This window comes from Dromiciops gliroides, chromosome 2 (genome assembly GCF_019393635.1).
Source record: "Dromiciops gliroides isolate mDroGli1 chromosome 2, mDroGli1.pri, whole genome shotgun sequence".
NCBI classification, from domain to species: domain Eukaryota; kingdom Metazoa; phylum Chordata; class Mammalia; order Microbiotheria; family Microbiotheriidae; genus Dromiciops; species Dromiciops gliroides.
The window spans coordinates 463,092,673-463,112,455 of record NC_057862.1 but is presented as its reverse complement, the minus strand read 5'-3'; the positions used below and the strand labels follow the sequence as shown (position 1 = coordinate 463,112,455).

The 19,783-nt window shown below is 45.1% G+C and overlaps 1 protein-coding gene across 2 annotated transcripts; it reads right to left on the bottom strand.

Annotated features, from left to right (window-relative positions):
- Positions 1 to 11,249: 11,249 nt before the first annotated feature.
- On the bottom strand, positions 11,250 to 17,829 carry LOC122743251 (thyrotropin-releasing hormone receptor-like). Of its 2 annotated transcripts, none has more exons than XM_043988059.1 (3): positions 17,615 to 17,829; positions 16,216 to 17,049; positions 11,250 to 13,012 (listed from the first exon to the last, which is right to left on the bottom strand). In XM_043988059.1, exons 2-3 carry the CDS (start codon positions 17,035 to 17,037, stop codon positions 12,686 to 12,688), a joined length of 1,149 nt encoding a protein of 382 aa, XP_043843994.1. In that variant the 5' UTR covers positions 17,038 to 17,049; positions 17,615 to 17,829; the 3' UTR covers positions 11,250 to 12,685. The 2 variants fall into 2 exon arrangements, with proteins under 2 accessions (XP_043843994.1, XP_043843993.1); XM_043988058.1 differs by having other exon boundaries at positions 16,216 to 17,044.
- Between the last annotated feature and the right edge of the window lie 1,954 nt (positions 17,830 to 19,783).

Here is a 19,783-nt window from a genome sequence, read left to right as displayed (position 1 = left end):
AAAGGAATAATGATCTGGTAAAGTTACATAAATGGTGATTGCAAACAATAGAGCTGTCCATCCACATACCTTTGCAGAAACATGGGGAGTGGTGATTTGATTACAGGTCTCGGAAAAAGAGGTGTCTAAGGGGTGATACATGGGAAGGGGCTCAGATTCAGAACTTGTGGTCCCTCAGAGTGAAGAACCAAAGTGCCTTAGCTCCTCCAGGCTTGGTATCTGATGGTGACTCAGTTAGTCTGACTTACTATATGCCAGGCACTGTGTTAGTTATGGGGATACAGAGAAACGTGAAAAGCAGATGATGCCCTTAGATGGTTCCAAGCAAGTCCTGGCCCTTGTCCCCGTCTGCCTAAGAAAGCTGTGTAGGGAGATTTCCCATCCCAAATAGGAATACAGGCCACGGCCTAGTCTGGATGGACACATTAAGTGAGAGTAATGGAGGGATCTTGGAGTCAGGATTTCAATATTGGATTTTAGGATGTAGTTCCAGTACTGACTGACTATATGCCCTTGGGCATTAGGGTTAGGGTTAGGTTTAGGATTTAGCACCTTTCTGAAGCTCAGTTTCATCTGTAAGATGAATTGTTAGTCAGCATTTATTAAGCTCCTACTATGTGCCAAGCACTGGGGATACTAAGAAAGGCAAAAAATAAACGAACAAAAACCTAGTTTGTGATGTAAATGAGTCCGTAGTCTAATAGGGGAGAGAACATGCAAACAGCTATGCAAACAAACAAGACAAGGCAGGTGGACAGTGCAGTTGATAGAGCTCTGGGCATGGAGTCAGGAAGATCTGAGTTTCTATCCCATCTCAGACACTTACTAGCCCTATGACCCTGGGAGAGTCACTTAATCACTACCTGCCTCAGTTTCCATATCTGTAAAATAATAGCATCTTCCTCTCAGGATTGTTGTGAGGATCAAATGAGATAGTATCTGTAAAGTCCATTTTATAAATGCTAGCTCTGATTATTAGGATAAATTGGAGATACTCTCAAAGGCATTAGCACAGTCTCTGCTTTGCCTGACTCACCAGGTTATCATGAGGAAAGGTTTTTGTAAATCTTAATGAACAGCAATATGAGTCATTATTATTACAAGGGGTCAGGGTTCTGCCGGCCCCCTCCTATTTGTACCTGTTTCCGTCAACTCCAGCTTTGTGGAATGCCTCTACCCATGGGCATCTCTGCCTAGAAGAGTGTCCTCATAAGGAAGAAGAAGAAAGAAGAGAGCCAGAAAAAAGGGGAAGTGCTTGGTAGAGCATCCTTCCCACCTCAACCCCTGAAATAAAGAACAAAGAACAATAACTTGAGTAGAATCCCCAGATTACATAGGAAAGGTCTCTCTGCTCAGCAGTAGCTCTGCCTCTCCTTTGCCTTTCTCCATCTCCCCATCCCTCCCACTCTTCCTAGTCCCCAGGCAGCTTCTTTGGACTCCAAGGCTTTGGAAGTGAACCATGGAGATCAAAATGGATAGTCAAGCACACATTTGAAATTGAAGAACAAAATGAGCTCTGTGAGAGGGGAGCTTCCTCCTCATGGATCTGTCTCTCTCTCTCTCTGCCTTCAGCACCAGAGCATGGGAGGGGAATGGGGAGGGAGCTCTTAGCTCCCCCAGCTTCCCTCTCATATTTAGCTTCGGCGCCTGCCAATCCACATGATCTCTTTCATATAATTAGAATGAGAATATTGGAGCTGGAAGGGTCTTTAGATAGCTTCTAGTCCACCTCCTTCATTTTACATGCAAGAGCATCCTTCAGGCATCATCCCGAGGCCTAACGTGACTCTCCCATGGGGCCTTTATTCTGGCTTTGATGACTTTTTAGCAAATAAAGGCAAAAGTCCTCATTGGAACCCACTGAAGAAGAAAAAATGAAGAATTTCTTTGTCATGATTGACCCTTTGATAAGGCATGGAACTCACCTTGCCCCTGCATTGACTGAGGTTGACTGATCTATGACCAGACGCTTGCACTTGGTCTTTGAAAGGGAGAGGAGACTTCCCAATAGAGAAGTAGTCAAAGGAGAGAACAAAAGCAACAACGATGACTGGCATTTAAGTAGAGCTTTGGAGTTTGCAAAGATCTTTACAAATATTATCTCATTTTATCCTCACAGCAAGGCTAGGAGGCAGGAGCTCTCATTAGCCTCACTTTATAGATGAAGAAACTGAGTCAAGCCAAGGCTAAGTGACTTGCCCAGATTCATGAAGTTAGTAAGTGTCTGAGACGGGCGTTGACCACAGGGTCCACTCACTAAGAAGAACTGCAAACTATTAACAATTACATGAAAGTATGCTCCAGATCACTAATAATAAGGGAAAAACAAAGCAAATGAACTGGAGGCTTTGACTCATACCCAGCAAATTGACAAAGATAACAAAAGATGGGAACAGTCAGTGTTGGAAGGTAGGTGCACCAGTGCATTGTTGGTAGAGAAGCGAATCATTACTGTATGCTCATATTGGAAAGCAATTTGGGATTATGCAAATCAAGTAACTAAAATATCTACACTTTTTGACTACTAGGCATTTACCCCCAAAGAGATCATTGATAAGAAGAAAGTCCTGGGGCAACTAGGTGGTGCAGTGGATAAAGTACTGGCCCTGGATTCAGGAGGACCTGAGTTCAGATCTGGGCTCAGACACTTGACACTTACTAGTTGTGTGACCCTGGGCAAGTCACTTAACCCTCATTGCCCCACAAAAAAACAAAAACAAACAAAAAACATGTAAAGACTTATGTGAACTGATGCAGAGTGAAGTAAACAAGGTCATGAAAAAGATATACATATGTATGTATATACATACATATATACACACACATATATATAATAAATTACTACTGCAACATAAATGAAAAGATGCACCACAATAAAACAATTGAAAGTAAATGTTGTAGAATTACAAAGAGAAAGCACGGTCCCAAAAAAGAGATAGGATAACATACCTCCCTGGTCTTCTTTGCAGAGATGGGAGGTTCCTAGGTATGAAAAAATTGTATATATTTTCAGATTTTTTGATGCATTGAATGGTTTTGCTGGGGAGGGGTTTCCTCATTAAAAAGTATTCTTAGGGGGCAGCTAGGTGGCGCAGTGGATAGAGCACCAGCCTTGGAGTCAGGAGTACCTGAGTTCAAGTCCGGCCTCAGACACTTGACACTTACTAGCTGTGTGACCCTGGGCAAGTCACTTAACCCCAATTGCCTCACTAAAAAAAAAAAAAGTATTCTTAGGGGGCAGCTAGGTGGCACAGTGGATAAAGCACTGGCCTTGGGTTCAGAAGGACCTGAGTTCAAATCCAGCCTCAGACACTTGCCACTTAACTAGCTGTGTGACCCTGGACAAGTCACTTAACCCTCATTGTCCTGAAAGAAAAAAGTATTCTTAGTCACATGAGATAGCTCTCTGGAAGTAAGATAGGGCAAGGACACTGAGGGAAATGTAAAAACAAAAAGATATCAATAACATTTTTTTTAAAGGGAGAGGAGACAGAAAACTAGAAATGAGAGGGACAGAGAGGAGAGGAGCTACAGACATTTGGACTTCATTTCCTGAAGGGAAGGCTTGCATGCTTGCATATCAATGAGACCCATCCATGGAACCATATGCAACAAGGAAATATGTGCTCCCCAGCAGGGAACCATGAGGTCCTAGAGATAGGGCTGATGGAGACAGTGGTTAGATACAAGAGTTCCTTGCCAAAGGTAGGAGCTTCAGCATTAGAAAGGGAATAGGCATGGTGCCTTGATTAAAGAGTTCCAGTATTAAGCCCCCTGGACCTAATAGAGGAGTCCATGGACCAAGAAGCAGTTGAGGCCAGAATTAAGGAACCCTCATTATTGTGATGTGGAAGAATACACCTAGTCCTTGTCCTTCACTGGTATTGTGAGTTATACGGACTGCATATCCAGGAGAGTATGCCAAATTAAATAAAGTCTCTCTTATATTTAATTGCTTGTTGACTCAAGTACTAACAAGTGCGTAGAAGTCAAGGACCCTCTACTTTATCTGTAGAAACCTACAGATGAACAAAATTTTGATCTTCCCAGAGGAAACCAAACCAGGAATATAAACCGAAAAAAGTACTGATGTCAGAAGTCCTCTCAACCTAGGGTTGTTGTGAGTCTCAAACAAGACAATGCACTTTGCAAACCTTAAACTGCTGTATAAATTCCAGTTACTACTATTGTGTTGTCTTCATCACCACCACCACCACCATCTTTAGCCTACCATCTCCAGGCTTAAAATGAGGCAATGGATGTAAAACACTTGGCAAATCTTAAATCACTATATAAATTCCAGTTATAATTGTTGTTGCCATCATCATCATTATTTTAGCCTATAATCACCAGGTTTCCAAGTCTAGTGATGATTTCATTCCCTGAGTCTTCTATTGTACTACTGCTGAGCTCAAGCTATATTTCTCGAGCAATTCAGGCATATGCTGGTGAATGTTCAACAACCAGACTGGGGGAAGGGTGAACTGTATGTACGCCCTTTTTTTTTTTTTAGTGAGGCAATTGGGGTTAAGTGACTTGCCCAGGGTCACACAGCTAGTAAGTGTTAAGTGTCTGAGGTCGGATCTGAACTCAGGTACTCCTGACTCCAGGGCTGGTGCTCTATCCACTGCGCCACCTAGCTGCCCCTGTATGTACACACTTTTGAGTTTAATCTGTAATGTTACTTTTTTTTTTTTAGTGAGGCAATTGGGGTTAAGTGACTTGCCCAGGGTCACACAGCTAGTAAGTGTTAAGTGTCTGAGGCCGGATTTGAACTCAGGTACTCCTGACTCCAGGGCCGGTGCTCCATTCACTGTGCCACCTAGCTGCCCCTTGTAAAGTTACTTTTTAAAATATATTTTTATTTCTTTCATCAAATAGTTCCTGTTTACATGTAAACATTTTTAGTTCCCAATTCTCTCTCTCCCTCCTGCCCCTTCCCTACCCCCTGAGAAGGCAAGCCATACAATCTCAGTTATATATGTGGAGTCATGCAAAACATATATTTATATTAGCCATGTTGCAAAAGCAAACACACACACAAACCCAAGACAAATTAAGTAAAAAAAGTATGCTTCAATCAGCACTCAGATTTCATCATCAATACTTTTTAAAATCTGCATATCAACAAAACTGTAAACCAAGCCCTGATCTGTAGCTTTGCTGATTTCCTAGGTGCAAAAACACACAGGCAATTTAACAATGGGCTCTAGGGATATGGAGACTAAAATTCATTTGGCCAAGGGGGTTCTCTGAACCCTCAGCCTCCTCCCTGCTTAGAGGCTAGGGGAAAAGCATCAAGAAAGCATCTAGAGGGGCAGCTAGGTGGCGTAGTGGATAAAGCACCAGTCCTGGATTCAGAAGGACTCCAGTTCAAATCTAAGTTCAGACACTTGACACTTACTAGCTGTGTGACCCTGGGCAAGTCACTTAACCATCATGGCCGTGCCAAAAAAGAAAGAAAGAAAGAAAGAAAGAAAGAAAGAAAGAAAGAAAGAAAGAAAGAAAGAAAGAAAGAAAGAAAGAAAGAAAGAAAGAAAGAAAGAAAGGAAGGAAGGAAGGAAGGAAGGAAGGAAGGAAGGAAGGAAGGAAGGAAGAAAGAAAGAAAGAAAGAAAGCATCTAGAATTAACTCGGTACAATAGGGAGCTGTTGCTGGGCTCCTCTGCCAGCAGAAGGGGGCTCCCAAAGGCTCATTGGCCCCAGTCCAGGGGTGAGGGCAGGCCCTGTTCACTACGACTCTAGGAAGCTGTCTCAGCTAGCTGTAGCACACCCCTGCCCCCTCCCCCATTCCTTTATCTATACACACCCCAAGATTGAACATAGTCTGCATAAACCCAGAGCCTCAGGGTCTTCTGGGTCACTGGTTACATATGGATAAAGAATCTAGGGAATGGAAATTACTAACCATAAGTTACACAGTTAATTAAATGGTAGAGCAGGGACTCCAACAAGACTAGTCTTGGGGTGCCTGCTCAGGTGCTCTTTCTTTTACACTACTCATAACTCCCCCTTTCTATGCTTCAGTTTCCATATCTGAAATCACACAGGGTTGATCACTGCTGCCCTGATGCCCTCCTGGGACTGTTGTAAGCAGCAAATGGGATGGTTGAGGATGGGAAACAGGACAAACGTGTGAGGCATCTACTATGTACAAGGCACTGGGAAAGTGCTTGGGGAAACTTCAGACATGGAGCAAGGCAAGGGATGATCCCTCCCCAAACCACCCTCCTTGTTCCCATATAGTCTTTTTTAAAGGATTTAATATTTTATTTCTCCCCAATTACACACAAAAACAATCTTTAACATTTTTTTTGGTGGGGCAGTGAGGGTTAAGTGACTTGTCCAGGGTCACACAGCTAGTAAGTGTCCAGTGTCTGAGACCAGATTTGAAGTCAGGTCCTCCTGAATCCAGGGAGGATGCTTTATCCACTGCACCACCTAGCTGCCCCTAACATTCTTTAAAAAAAAATCCTTAGTTCCAAATTCTCTTCCTCCCTTCCCTCTCCCTTCATTGAGAAGTCAAACAATTTGATTTAGGTTATACATGTACAGTCATGTAAAACACTTTCCCACATTAGCCATGTTGGTCCCCATATATTCTTTCCATTAGGGAGTGACTAGTTTGGTTGTGGGAGAAGATAGGGACTAAAATTCATTTGGCCAAGTGGTTCCCTGAGTCTTCAGCTTTCCTCCCTAGAATCTGGGTATGAGGCAGCAAGAACCGCCTTGGTTTGTTAGAACTAACCAGGAAGAATCAGGCGTTGTCCCTGGGTTCCCCTTCCAGCGGATGGAGACTCCCAAAGGGCTATCAGCTCAGGCCAAAAGTGAGCCCAAGCCTGGTTCACTAGGGTTTCTTTATGTTTCCAATAATTCCTCTTTCCAATTAAAGTGAATCCCTCAGATGTATTTCTTCTTGGTTTTTATTTTTTAGGCTATTGATGTGTTTATAGTCTCTTTGATGAAATGTTCTCTATCTCTGGGAATTCAATCCATTTCCTTTCCATCCAGTTGCTAAGCAGACTCAGAGTTTTCCCTCCACTTTGGGATCATTGATTGCCCTGCCTCGGGAGAAAAACTCCTCCCATTCCCTCTCTACCCCCACAACCTCCCAGAAGACTTAGACCATCCCACTTCCCATCTGCCTAGACTTCTTTCCTTTCTCCTTCTCTATCTCTCCATCTCTATCTCTATCTAACAGATAGATGCTTGCCTGTGGATTCAGCCACCCCCAGAAGGTCCTTAAACATTTTAAATCTTGAAAGGAAAAGATGCTACCAAACAATAATGAGTAGCCCACTTTTCTGTAACCCTTTACAATTTTACTTTTGAGGTTTTCAGGACAGGAATTATGGTTATTTTACTCCGGGGTGAGGGGACAATTTTTTTGTTTGTTTGTTTTTTTAGTGAGGCAATTGATGTTAAGTGACTTGCCCAGGGTCACACAGCTAGTAAGTGTTAAGTGTCTGAGGCCGAATTTGAACTCAGGTACTCCTAACTCCAGGGCTGGTGCTCTATCCACTGCACCACTTAGCTGCCCTGAGGGGACAATTTGAAGAAATTGAGCTCGGGAAGATTAAGTGACTCATCCTAATTTACATGAGGAGTAAGTGACCAAGCTAGGACTTGATGCCAGTTCTCTGGATACCAAGTCCAGATATTTTTCTACTCTATTACTGGTCTCCTATTGACTCTGTTTTTCTGCCTTTTCATCATCTGTTGGTTGCCTTAAAAGAGGTGGGGATGAGAGCTCTTAGGAGTTTTAGTGACCCTAGGAAGCAAAAATTGGGTCCTCCAGGAATAGGCAAAGGGCAGTCCAAGTCCAGGAGTCAGAAAATCTGGGTCATGGGATCATAGATATAGAGGTGGAAAGGACCTTAGAAGTCATCCAGTCTAATCTACCATTGTACATATAAGGAAACTGAGGCCAAGAGTGATCAAGTGACCTGCCCAGGGTCATACAGCAAGTAAATGTCTGAGGCTGGATTTGAACTCAAGTTGAGACTGCCTGACTCCAGGCCCAGAGCTCTATCCACTGTGTCACCTGACTGCCCTAGGAGGAGTATAATTCTTCAAATGTGGCTGACCAGGGCAGAGGACAGTGAGACTATCATCCCCCTCACTCTAGACACTAAGCTTGAGTTTCTATAGACTTGGGTCCCATCACTATTTTTAGGAGCAGCACTTCAGTACCTGGCATCAGAGAATGTGGCTTCAGATCCTAGCTCTGTTATTTACTACCTGCGCAACCTGGAGCAAATCACCTAACCCCTGTGGGGTTCAGTTTCCACACATAAAATGAGGGTCTTGGACAAGGTGATTTTTGAAGTCTTTTCCTGTCCTAAACTTATTGTTTTGTTTTGTTTTTCAGGGCAACGAGGGTTAAGTGACTTGCCCAAGGTCACACAGGTAGTGTGTTAAGTGTCTGAGGCTGGATTTGAACTCAGGACCTCCTGAATCCAGGGCCGGTGCTCTATCCACTGTGCCACCTAGCTGCCCCCTGTCCTAAAATTATGATCCTCATCCTTGAGTTCTGCCTGGTGATTGGGCTCCTGGGTCATCAGGCATGGTGGGAGTGCGGGACAAGGCCAGCCAGTCTCCCCCATTTGGGGATTTAGTTTTCTTGTGACCACATCAAAGCTTACATTCTATCTATGTTTTTCTTTTTTAAAAATGAGGACAGGGGAAGCTAGGTGGTGCAGTGGACACTTACTAGCTGTGTGACCCTGGGCAAATCACTTAACCCCAATTGCCTCACCAAAAAAAAAAGGACAAAAATATATATTTTTTAAAGCAAAAAAAAAAAATGAGGACAAATGTCAGGAAGGGTAATCTGTCCTGATAGTCAGAGACTGAACCTCTCCTTTCCAGGGAGGTGGAGCCCTTGGGATCTTTTATTCCCCCACTCCAAAGCATAAACTGAAAGTACAAGTAGGATTTAGGAAGGCGGAGATAACTGGGTAAAATATGGCACTTAACTAGGTCTGTGATGGAATAGGACCCCAAGCAGCTCATACTCTGGGCACTAACAAATGTTCTTTTAACACAAGTTTCAATCCAGCACTGACACTATACACTCTATGCCCCAGGGCCTCTCCTAGCTCTGACAGTCTGTGTTCTAAGGCCCCTCTCAGCCCTGCAATCCTGGGACTTGTGGGTAGCCACATCCTCCTCCAGGGTGCTGATTCCTCCACAAGATAACTGTGGTCCATCCTCTGGCAGAGCAGGGAGATGAAGCCGGCATCATTCATCTTCATCTCAGTGGTTGCTGCAGCCAGGTTCCCAGAAACCATAATGGAATTACTTATCGATCTGGTCTCCTCCCAGATGCAGGGGACAGTGTGCAAAGGTTGAAGCATGAGGATAAATGGGAGCATAAAATAGGAGTTTGGCCAGAGGATAGCTGGAAAGCAGGAGGAAGGTTGGCTAGCATCCTCACAGTTATTCTGCATTAGAGGCATAGAACCCCAAAGCAAGATGAAGCTTCTAGATTTGTGCTCTGAATTCCTCCCTCAACTTTTGTCTATCCATCTTCATCCTTTTCTACCCACTGTCCCCAGATCCCTCAGCCAAAGGGACTACTCACCCTGGAGGGGGTGAGGGGGAACAAATAGGATGCGGTTTGACATAGTGACTTCCTAGTCGAGGGAGCCTGGCTTGAGTCCTGATTTCCACTACTTAGTAGCCATGGCACCCTGGGCAAGCCACCTCAACTCTGAGCCTCATCTGTCCAATGGGGCTGATGAGATTTGCACTGCCAACTTTATGGGGCCTATTGTCAGGTTCAAATAAGCTCTTGTAAGAACACTTTTCAAACCCTAAAACAGTGTATAAATGTAGGTCTATCATTACTGGCTATGTGACTTGAGATGTCACAAATTCTCTGAACACCAAGCATCACATCTTTCAAATGGGTACGATGCCTGCCCTGCTATAATTGTGCTAGGATATTTAGAACTATTATGAAGATTATATGAGATGGTCATAAACTATAAAGCTCTTTTATAAATTGAAGGAATTCTTTTATTACAAAGTTAGAATGTTAGAACTAGAAAGAAAAGGTCATTTGGTCAACCTCTTCATTTCACAGGTGGGGAAACTGAGCCCCATAGAGGAGAAATTATTTGCACAAGGGCACACAGTGAAAGTGGCCCTGTGGGGACTATATTTCAGGTTCCTTCCCCTGCATCACTGGAGCTCTCTCCACCTGTTGGAACCTCACCTGGATGGCACCTGTTAGTTATTCAGGGGCAGGATGGGTGTAGATTACATGAAAGGGTGCTCTTTGGTTATTACTGTCCCACTTGCTGCCTGCCCGATGGTCTGAGTCATTTGGTTCTTTTGGCTTCTCTCCCTTTTGGGTTGTTTTACCATAAGCTTATGCCTTTTCACAGGGGCCAATTAAATCTAAGTATGTGTGGGAAGTGAGAAGCAGCTGTTTGCTTTCTGGGAGAAAGGGTCTATAGATAGTCTAGGTCTAGTAGGTTTGGGGTCAGGGCAAAAAGGAGGGGTAGCTGCTTCTCTGTTGCCATGGTAAACCATCCCAGCTGGGATCAGTTGGGGGGGGAGGTTAGCAAGGGGAAGGGAGTTGAATGAGTCAGAACTATTAGGTGGCTCAAACAGAAGAATCTGGGTTCTCAATCCCCACTGCTCTCCTTACCATGACCCTGGACAAATCACCTCATCTTTTGGGACCTCAGTTTCCTTGGGTATTGTTTCATCCTTGGGACTTGTATCCCTAGCAGAGTGCTTGGCATATGGACTGCACTTAATAAATGCTTATTGAATGAATGAAGGGCATTAGCTTAGATGACCTTTATGGGCCATTTCTAAATCCCACGGATATGTCCCTGGGCTGCCTGAGATGTCAAGCTCCAGTCCTCTAGGATCTGCCCAGTATCCTCCCACCTCGAGACACTGACTCATCCCCACCCAGCCTAACCATCCTTCCCACCCTCTCCTCTGATCAGGATTTGGGTTAACAGACTCTATGTGGTGATTGCATCTGAGTCATAAGGTCTAACACCTCAACAACCACATAGGTGTAAGGCAGAGGGCTTGGAGTCAGGAAAGGCCTGTGATCAAGTCCTGGGCAAGTCACTTTACCTTATGAACCTCAGTTTCCTCATCTTCAAAATGGGAAAATAATACTTTGCATTGCCTACCTCACCAAACTATATTGGGAAATCATTTTGTAAACCTTAAAGAACTAGAGAAATAGGAATTATTGCTATTATTATTATAATTACAAAGATATAATTATAGCATGCAACCATAGGTATAGAGACATGGAAACAGAAGCCTTGACACTTTCTTTTTGTAAAGCATTTGTTGAACCCCTCATCCCAATGACTTCTGTCACTCAAAGTCCCAGTGGGAGATTAGGGAATAGTTCAAGTCAGGGCTAGACACCATTGTCTGTCCAATCCATTTCTTCCTTTCTCTCAAGGAATTGGGGATTATTTTGGTGGGTTCCTGTGAGCTAGAGAGCATCAACAGTTGTGGATTGGATGGGAGTATATTCTCTCTCTCTCTCTCTCTCTCTCTCTCTCTCTCTCTCTCTCTCAGAAAATTCAAAATTCATCCCTTTCCCCATTGTATCCTTTCTGCTCTTCTGAACACCCTCTTGGCCTCTGTGTCATCAATGACTCCCATAAGCACAGAGAGTGCATAGAAATGCAGCTGCATCTGGAGTGGAGGGCAACAGCTCAATTAAAGAAATACTCCACTATTATTTTCAGTAAAGAATAAAAGGATAAGCATAGCTTCTAAGCATGCAAAAAGGTCCATCCCCTCATCCCACAGAAAAATGTCCACCCTTCCAAAATGTCTTCAGCATTCCCCTTTTCCAGGCGAGTAAGAAATCAGTTTTATCTGGTTGAAAACATCTGGGCAAATTTAGGAAAGTAAAATGACCCCCCCCCCAACACTTAGGACTCACAGAACTGACAATGGGAATCCAGAAACATCTATGAGAGATGCCTGGAATGGGATGCCCATCCAGGTAGGATGCTGACTTGGCTCTGCCATGATGGCTTGCCTCCCTATTCTTCAAAGCACCCTCCATGGAAGTCTCCCTTCAACAAGCTGCCTGGGACAATTATGGCCAACTCTGGCTGGAGATGGGAAAGTATTATCTCCCTGAACTCCCAGGAACTCCTGGTGACTCTGAGCTATCTGTGATCTCCTCGGGGAGGAGGGGACCACCCAGTAAGAAACAGGAGGCTCTGGCATGGAGAAATGTCCCTCCAACCCCCTATCCCTCTCCTCTATTCGTTAAGAAGACAGGCACTGTGGTCGAGTGGAATCAGGGGACCTGGGTTCAAATACTGGCTTCGTTCTTAACTCTCTGTGTAATCTTGGGCAAGTTATTTGTCCTCTCGGGATTCCATCTTCACACCTGTAAAATGAAGGGGTTCTGTTCATATGGATGATTTCTAAGATCCCTTCAAGTTAGAAATCTTATGGTCACTTCCTCCCATCCTCAACCCAACTAAACAGGCTCATGTCATGCATTTGTTACAGAGGTGACCCTTGAGACTAACCAATCCAACCTATCTGGAATGGCATTGGGGGTGAGGTGGAGGGCTCTTGGCTAACTGGGGCTCCTATCACCAGGCTCGGAGATCCCAGGGCACTATCTCATTTGGACAGTTAGCTCCCCTGGCCAGAAGCAGGGATGCTGTTTCAATGGTTGATATTAGAGTCAGGATCCTTGCGGGAACAATCCTTCATGACGCTGTAGTAGATAGGGGCTGTATATTGGGATGGAGGCTCAGGCTGGGCTGTCCTACACCTGCACAACTTCTGAAAGGCAGTGCGGAACTTCTGGGACATCAGGTTGTAGATGATTGGGTTGACAGCGCTGTTTAGGTAGATGCAGATTCGACAGAAGAGGAGGAACCAGAGATTCAGATAGGGTGGGTTGAGGAAGGAGTTCACCACCACCAGGGTGCGGTATGGCATCCAGAGGAGGGCAAACAGAATTACCACCACGACCAGCATCTTGGTGACCTGCCACGCAAGGAAGGGATAAGAAGTCCTGTTCAGGTTTTGTAGAGGAGACAAGGCACTGAACTTGGAATCAGGAGATCTGAGTTTACTAGCTATGCTCCCCTTAAGCAGTTCACTTAATCTCTGAGTCTCAGTTTCACCACCTACAAAACGGGGGCAATATGGGACCACAAGCCAACTTCAAGGAATGTGTAACAATGTTTTGTCTCAGTGGTGACTTGGGAGCTTCACTGGGTCATTTTGTCAACAATCTCTGCCTCTTTTCAGGAATGGACTGATTCCCTTCTATCCTACCCACTCTATAACCCCTCCCCAGGCATCTGGAGTCACAACTTATTAACCACGAAATGTGGACAATTTGGTGGCTCTGTGGGTATGGTTTTGTTTCTTTACCTGATTCAGTTCATTGCAATTCAACAAATTCTTAACTTTGTTTAGAGCCTCCTAATTGGTCTCCTTACCTCATTTCTCTCCCCTTTCCAATCTGTCTCCCACGCATGTGCCAAAGTGATATTACTAAATCACAGGTCTGACCATATCACTACCCTATTCAGTATACTCTATTGGCTTCCTATTACCTCTAAGGTGAAATACAAATCCTTCTGTTTGTCAACAAAAGCCTTGCCCAATCTGGCTTCATTCCACCTTTCCCAGAGTATTCTATATGACATTCTTCAAGAACTCTACATTTCACGCAAACTGGACTCTTGCTTTTCCTCACACAAGACATTTCATCTCCTTTCTTTATGTTTTTACAAAAGTTTCTCCATGTCAGAAATACATTCCTTTTTTCATCTTTTAGAATCTCTCATTTCCTTCAAAACTCAGCTCAAGTGCCATGTTCTACATAAGGCTTTTCATGATTCTTCCAAGTGCTAGTACCTCTCCCCTCCCCCTCAAGTCACCTTGTATTTATTTGATTTATATTTCATACATGTGCATTCAGGTACATGTTTCCCTGATAGATTATTAAACTCCCTGAAGGTAGGAATTGTTTCACTTTTATCCTTATATCACCAACAGGTGCTTAACAAAGGCATATTTAGGAGGCAGCTAGGTATCGAAGTGGATAAAGTACCAGCCTTGGATTCAGGAGGTCTTGAGTTCAAATCCAGCCTCAGACACTTGACAGGCACTAGCTGTGTGACCCTGGGCAAGTCACTTAACCCTCATTGCCCTGTCCAAAAAAAAAAGGCATGTTTATTGAATTAATTAAGCAGATAATCTCTAAGATTCCTCTCTAACTTGAGAGTTTATGAGTCTTTGAGTGAAAGATGAATTTGTGAGTCCAATTTTTCTATGATCCAATGAATCTGTCTGTGATTCCCCTGGAGATTCACATCTCACTCCAGGTTATTTCTCCTTCACCTGGAAATTCCCTAAGAGACTGTCCTCTCCCTCTGTGGCTACCCTTCCAGATTTCCAGGTTCCCCCTTCCTCATAACCTGTGCTCTGTCCAGCACTAGGTCACTCCTCCTCCCTTCCATTTCACATTCTGTCCTGCAGTGACTCTGAGAACTTCTAGGCTGAGCCAGACAGCAATTCTGAAAGGTCCAAAGAATCTAGCTGCATTGTTTATAAACAAGCCAGGGGAGTGAAAGTGGGGGCGGCCCAGGCAGACAGAACAAGTAAGCCCACCATTAGCACTTCAAACTTGCTAATTAGACCAGCCTCCCAACTCCACCCCCACACCAACACCCACTTGGGAGTTCTAATCGGTGGTTTGATGCTGCGGTGGTGTGAATCCTGGAAGGGCTTTTATTCTCAGACTCTACCCTGAATGACACGTTATCAGTCCCTTGCCCCAGATTTTTTCCTTCCCCTTGGCTCTATGAGAAATGCAACTAGAATGGAACATCATCTCCAAAAACATTGGCGAAATTCCTGCAGAGCCAAACTGCTGAGCAGGAACTATAGCATACCCAACTAATTGATTTTTTAAACCCATATCACCACTATTTCACACTATGTTCAGGAGCAACAGTTGCCTTCTTTGGGCCCCAATTTCCTTATCTGTAAAATTAAATGGTTGGAAAAAATTAAATAGTTGGAACATTATATGTTCTAAGATTTCCACCCCCCACCCCCAGCTCTGATCTACTCGGTTTTAAGGTTCCTCCCAGTAGTAACATTCCATGTTCCGGGGCAGCTAGGTGGCACAGTGGATAAAGCACCGGCCCTGGATTCAGGAGAACCTGAGTTCAAATCCAGCCTCAGACACTTAACACTTACTAGCTGTGTGACCCTTGGCAAGTCACTTAACCCCAATTGCCTTGTAAAAAAACAAAAACAAAAACAAAAACAAAAACAAAAAAAAAAACATTCCATGTTCCAAGGTCTCTTCCAGTTCTGACATTTGATAATGTAAGTGGGCCGGGATCTTTTTGCAAGGAAGATACAGTGTAACCAAGCCCTACAATTATAAAGTCGGCTATTGCAGCAGTTAGATGTGGGTTCTTATCTAGGGAGAGCGAGGCTGGAGGTAAGGAGATACAAATCTTCTGCAACATTTCTGGCCAGAGGCGATGGGGACCTGGGCTAGGGTGGTAGCCAAGAAGATGGAGAAGACACATCATAAAAGATCGGATGTGATAATGGGTGCGAATGGACTTTGACAAAGTTAGAAGAACCAAAGTCTAGTGATTCATGACTGATTCATTTCTTATGGAAAAAGCTCGAACCTCCACATTTTCTCACTACCTAAAAAAACAGATCAACTGTCAAGACTCCCAAAAGGAGGCCCTTTAAGCTTCAAAAAACAAACTGGACGAGTCACGGAATCACAGAATTTTGAGAGCTGGAATTAATCCAGGGGCCATCTAAGCCAACCCGTGCCTCTAAAGACTCCCCACTACTGCATATCCGTCTTTGTAGTCATTCTGCTTCTGTTTGAAGACCTCCAAGGTGGGAGGGAAATCCATCCCCTCTTGAGAAAGCCCTTGCTACTTTTGGACAGCTCCAATTGCTAGGGAAGTTGTTTTTTTTATTATCCTTGTTTGCCCAAACTGGCCTCTTCAAAATTGCCACCCGTTTTTCCTAGTCCTGCCACAATCAGACCCACCGAGCTCCCTAAATCTGGCCCTAACCCTCTCAGCAGACTTTCCTTATACGCCTTCGAGGCTGCGTTCCCCACTCCCGCGTCCCCTGTGCCTCTTCACCAGGCGGGGGAAAGAGAAAAGGGGAGGATTAGAGTTAACCTCTACCTGCTTCCTGGAGCTCAGGGCGCCCCTGTTCCCGCGGCACGAAAAGCGAACTGACCCGTCTGAGCCGGGAGGGAGTTCTAGGGAGCGGCCCTGGTGGATGGAGCTGGCAGAGTCTGCATCGTTCGCGCGGGGCAGGGGACCTAGGAAGAGGATGCGCGCGATGAGAGTGTACAGCACAGTGGCCAGTCCCAGTGGCAGCGCGTAGAACAGTGCGAAGTCTAGGAAGTAGACGGGCAGGTAGAGCTTGCGGGACACGCGGTAGCCGCACTGCACCCTCACGCCATCGTCGAAAGCCACCTCGCTCGTGTCCACCAGGAAGAGCCACATGACACAGTAGGCTGCTGTGCCCAGCCACACAAGAGCGATGATGCGTTTGGCCCGGGCCACAGTGCACAGGGACTGTGCGCGGATGGGGTGGCAGATGGCCAGGTAGCGCTCCACGGTGAACGCTGTGAGTGAACCGGTGGACGCGTTGATGCCCAAGTACTGTAGGTAGGTGATGCACAGGCAGCCCGCGTGACCAAACACCCAAGAAGCCACAACGTCGGACAGATTGGGCAGCCCAGCCGCCAGCAGCACTAGGAGATCGGCGGCTGCCAGACTGACCAAGTAGCAGTTGGTGGGGGTGACCATCTGGCGACTCCGGGCCACCACCAGGACTACCATGACATTGCCTGCGATGCCCACGCCACAGATGAGCAGAACCAACGCGATGGTCACCACCTGAACAGCCAGGGGCGTCCGAGGCATCAGGCCCAGGGTCCTACCAGGATCTGAGTCGTTGACTGGGAGACCGCCGACTTCCCATGTTCCGTTCTCCATGGCCGAACTACCCTTGGAGGAGACAGGAGGAGGCCAGTGAAGTCCACCTCTAGGCACTTCCCACCGCACAGATTCAACTGTTACCTCCTCCCCAACCCTCTAAGGAGATTACTGTACTTAGAGTTAATAAAACACGGGTTCGAATCCTGACTCAGACACTTAACAATTGTGTCACCCTGGGCAAGTTAATTATCCTGTCTGGGTTTAGTTTCCGGATCTGTAAAATAAGGTAGACTCAATGACCTTTAAGGTTCCTTCCAGTTCTGACTTTATGATACTATGAGATCACACATAGAAAAGAGGGTGTATGTATGTATATGTATATATGTGTGTGTGTATGCACACATACATATATATGTTATTAGATCAGCTATATGTATATACATACACACACACACACACACACACACACACACACACACACACATATATATATATATATATATAGGTTATGAGATCTATAACCCTTCTCAGCTGGCGACTCCTGCTTGCGTCCCCCCAGATCCAGTTGTTTCTGTCCTGGCCTCCACCCTTTAAATCTCCCCTTCCCATGACATAAATTCAGCTAAGACCTCACCTTTCCTTTGGCTCCAAGCTCCTAGTGCATGCAAACCGAATGCCTCTTCCCCAACCAGATTCCTCCTTCCCCAAGTTTGCAGGACCCGAGTTAAAGCAGGATTAGAGCCTGCCTTCTCCCCATCTTCACCTTCCCACCGCAGGACGTCGGGTCCGTTTGTGATCTTTCTCTGGGACTGGACTTGGTCAGAAGCAGAGTGCGGGAACTAACTGTGGGCTCTGGCTGCCGACTCAGCCTCTGGTCGGCTCCAACTCAACTCCGCCCCGCATAGCCTTGCGCGGGTCCGCCCCTTTGGGGTCCTAGCGCCACCCCCAGCCTCCCCCAGCCTTAGCTCTCTAAGGGTCAAAGAGCCTCCGAGCCCAGGGAAGCCCAGCGGAGGAAGAGTTGAATAACCATGGCCTGATGCAGCAGCTAAGTACTCTGCGTTCCCCTCTCGCCCCTTTCTCCGACCATACCAGGGTGTTGCTGCGTCTTACCCTGTTTATTCTATGAAGCAAACCACCTTTTAGTGGTTTGGACTTGGGTTCATTCCAGAATCCTCCAAACTTTCTATCTCACAAATTGCCTCCCTCATGACCAACCCGTATGGGAGGTGGGTTATTATTATCCTTATTCTACAAATAAGAAAACCAAGGTGTTAGCCGACACTGATCACATAGTGAGTGTCTAAGGCAGGATTTGAACACAATTCTTCTAGTTTCAAGTCTTTTCACTTGCTGAAAGAATATAGTCTGCTTTACTTGGCTCCACTAGGAGTCTTCAATATCTCAGCATCTCTTCACTCTACCCCAAAGCCCTCACTAACACTACTCATCACCGACCCAGGGCTTATTGAGCTCTGTCCAATTAGAGAATGATTAGAAAATCAAAGATGTGCTGAGAAATATTTAACAGCCTGCTTTCTAGGGGAAAGAAATACACACAACACACTTCTAAGTGAATTCTGCACTATTAACATTTTAACCATCACTTTCTTTTTAATAGCATTTTATTTATTCCCCAATTTTTAGCATTAATTTTTTTTTAAATGTGAGTTCCATGGTCCAACCATTCTGGAAAACAATTTGGAGCTATGCCCAAGGGGCTATGAGGCTGCACATTCCCTTTGACCCAGTAGTACCACTGCTCCCAAAGAGATCATGGAAGGGGGGGAAGGACCCACATGTACAAAAATATTTATAGCAGCTCTCTTTGTGGGGGCAGGGAATTGTAAATCCAGGGAACGCCCATCAATCGGGGAATGGCCACTTACTAACTGTGTGACCCTGAGCAAGTCACTTAACCCTGCTTGCCTTAGTTTCCTCATCTGGAAATTAGCTGGCAAAAGAAATGGCAAACCACTCCAGTATCTTTGCCAAGAAAACACCAAATAGGGTCACGAAGAGACATGACTGAACTGGAACAACAAATTTGTGGATAGGAGCACCATCCCCCATCCTTTAAGGCTTTGATGCCATTTCAGTGGCTAGTTGCCTATTAAACCTTTGCTGTTGCTTTTCAGGAGTTTGAATATGACTCTTTGTAACCATTTTTGGAGTTTTCTTGACAAAGATACTAGAATGGTTTGCCATTGACTTCTCCAGCTTTTTTTCCAGATGAGGAAACTGAGGCAAACAGGGTTAAATGACTTGTCCAAGGTCACACAGCTAGTAACATGAAAAACAAATTGTTCCCTGGACCTCTCTACAACCAAAGAGATAGTTGGAATTCTAGGTAGTTCCAGCTGCCAGCAGTCAAAGAGGAGGCCAGGTGAGCTAGGACCATCCCTTTACCCTAAAGCCCAGATCCCCAAATCCACAACCTCTGTTATCAAAATAACTGAAAAATGGCATGAAAGTCACCCAGGAGACAATGGGCCAGGGCCACCCTTACCCATAAGCAGAATAAACAATTGTCTAAATGTCTCAAGGATCCTGAGGACAGAGTGTGGGTCAGTAGGAAGCCCCTATCAAAGAAGACTTTGATAAATCATGGTGCAATAGAAAAAGCACTGTATGTGGAGTCAAAGGACCAGAGTTCAAATGACAACTGCTGCTTTCTATTTGTGAGACCTTGGGCAAGTCACTTAACACCTGGATTTCAGCTCCTCATTTGTAAAAAGGAAGAGTTGAACCAGATGGCCAAAAAGGTCCCATCTCCACTCTAAATCCATCACCTTGTGATACTATC

What these genes read in the sequence shown, in the direction of transcription:
- LOC122743251 (XM_043988059.1), bottom strand. Translation starts at nt 17,037, where the DNA reads ATGGAGAACGGAACATGGGAAGTCGGCGGTCTCCCAGTCAACGACTCA. An exon ending in CCCTGAGCTCCAGGAAGCAG is followed by an intron (nt 13,013 to 16,215) that starts GTAGAGGTTAAC and finishes CTTGCGTGGCAG; the next exon opens with GTCACCAAGATGCTGGTCGT.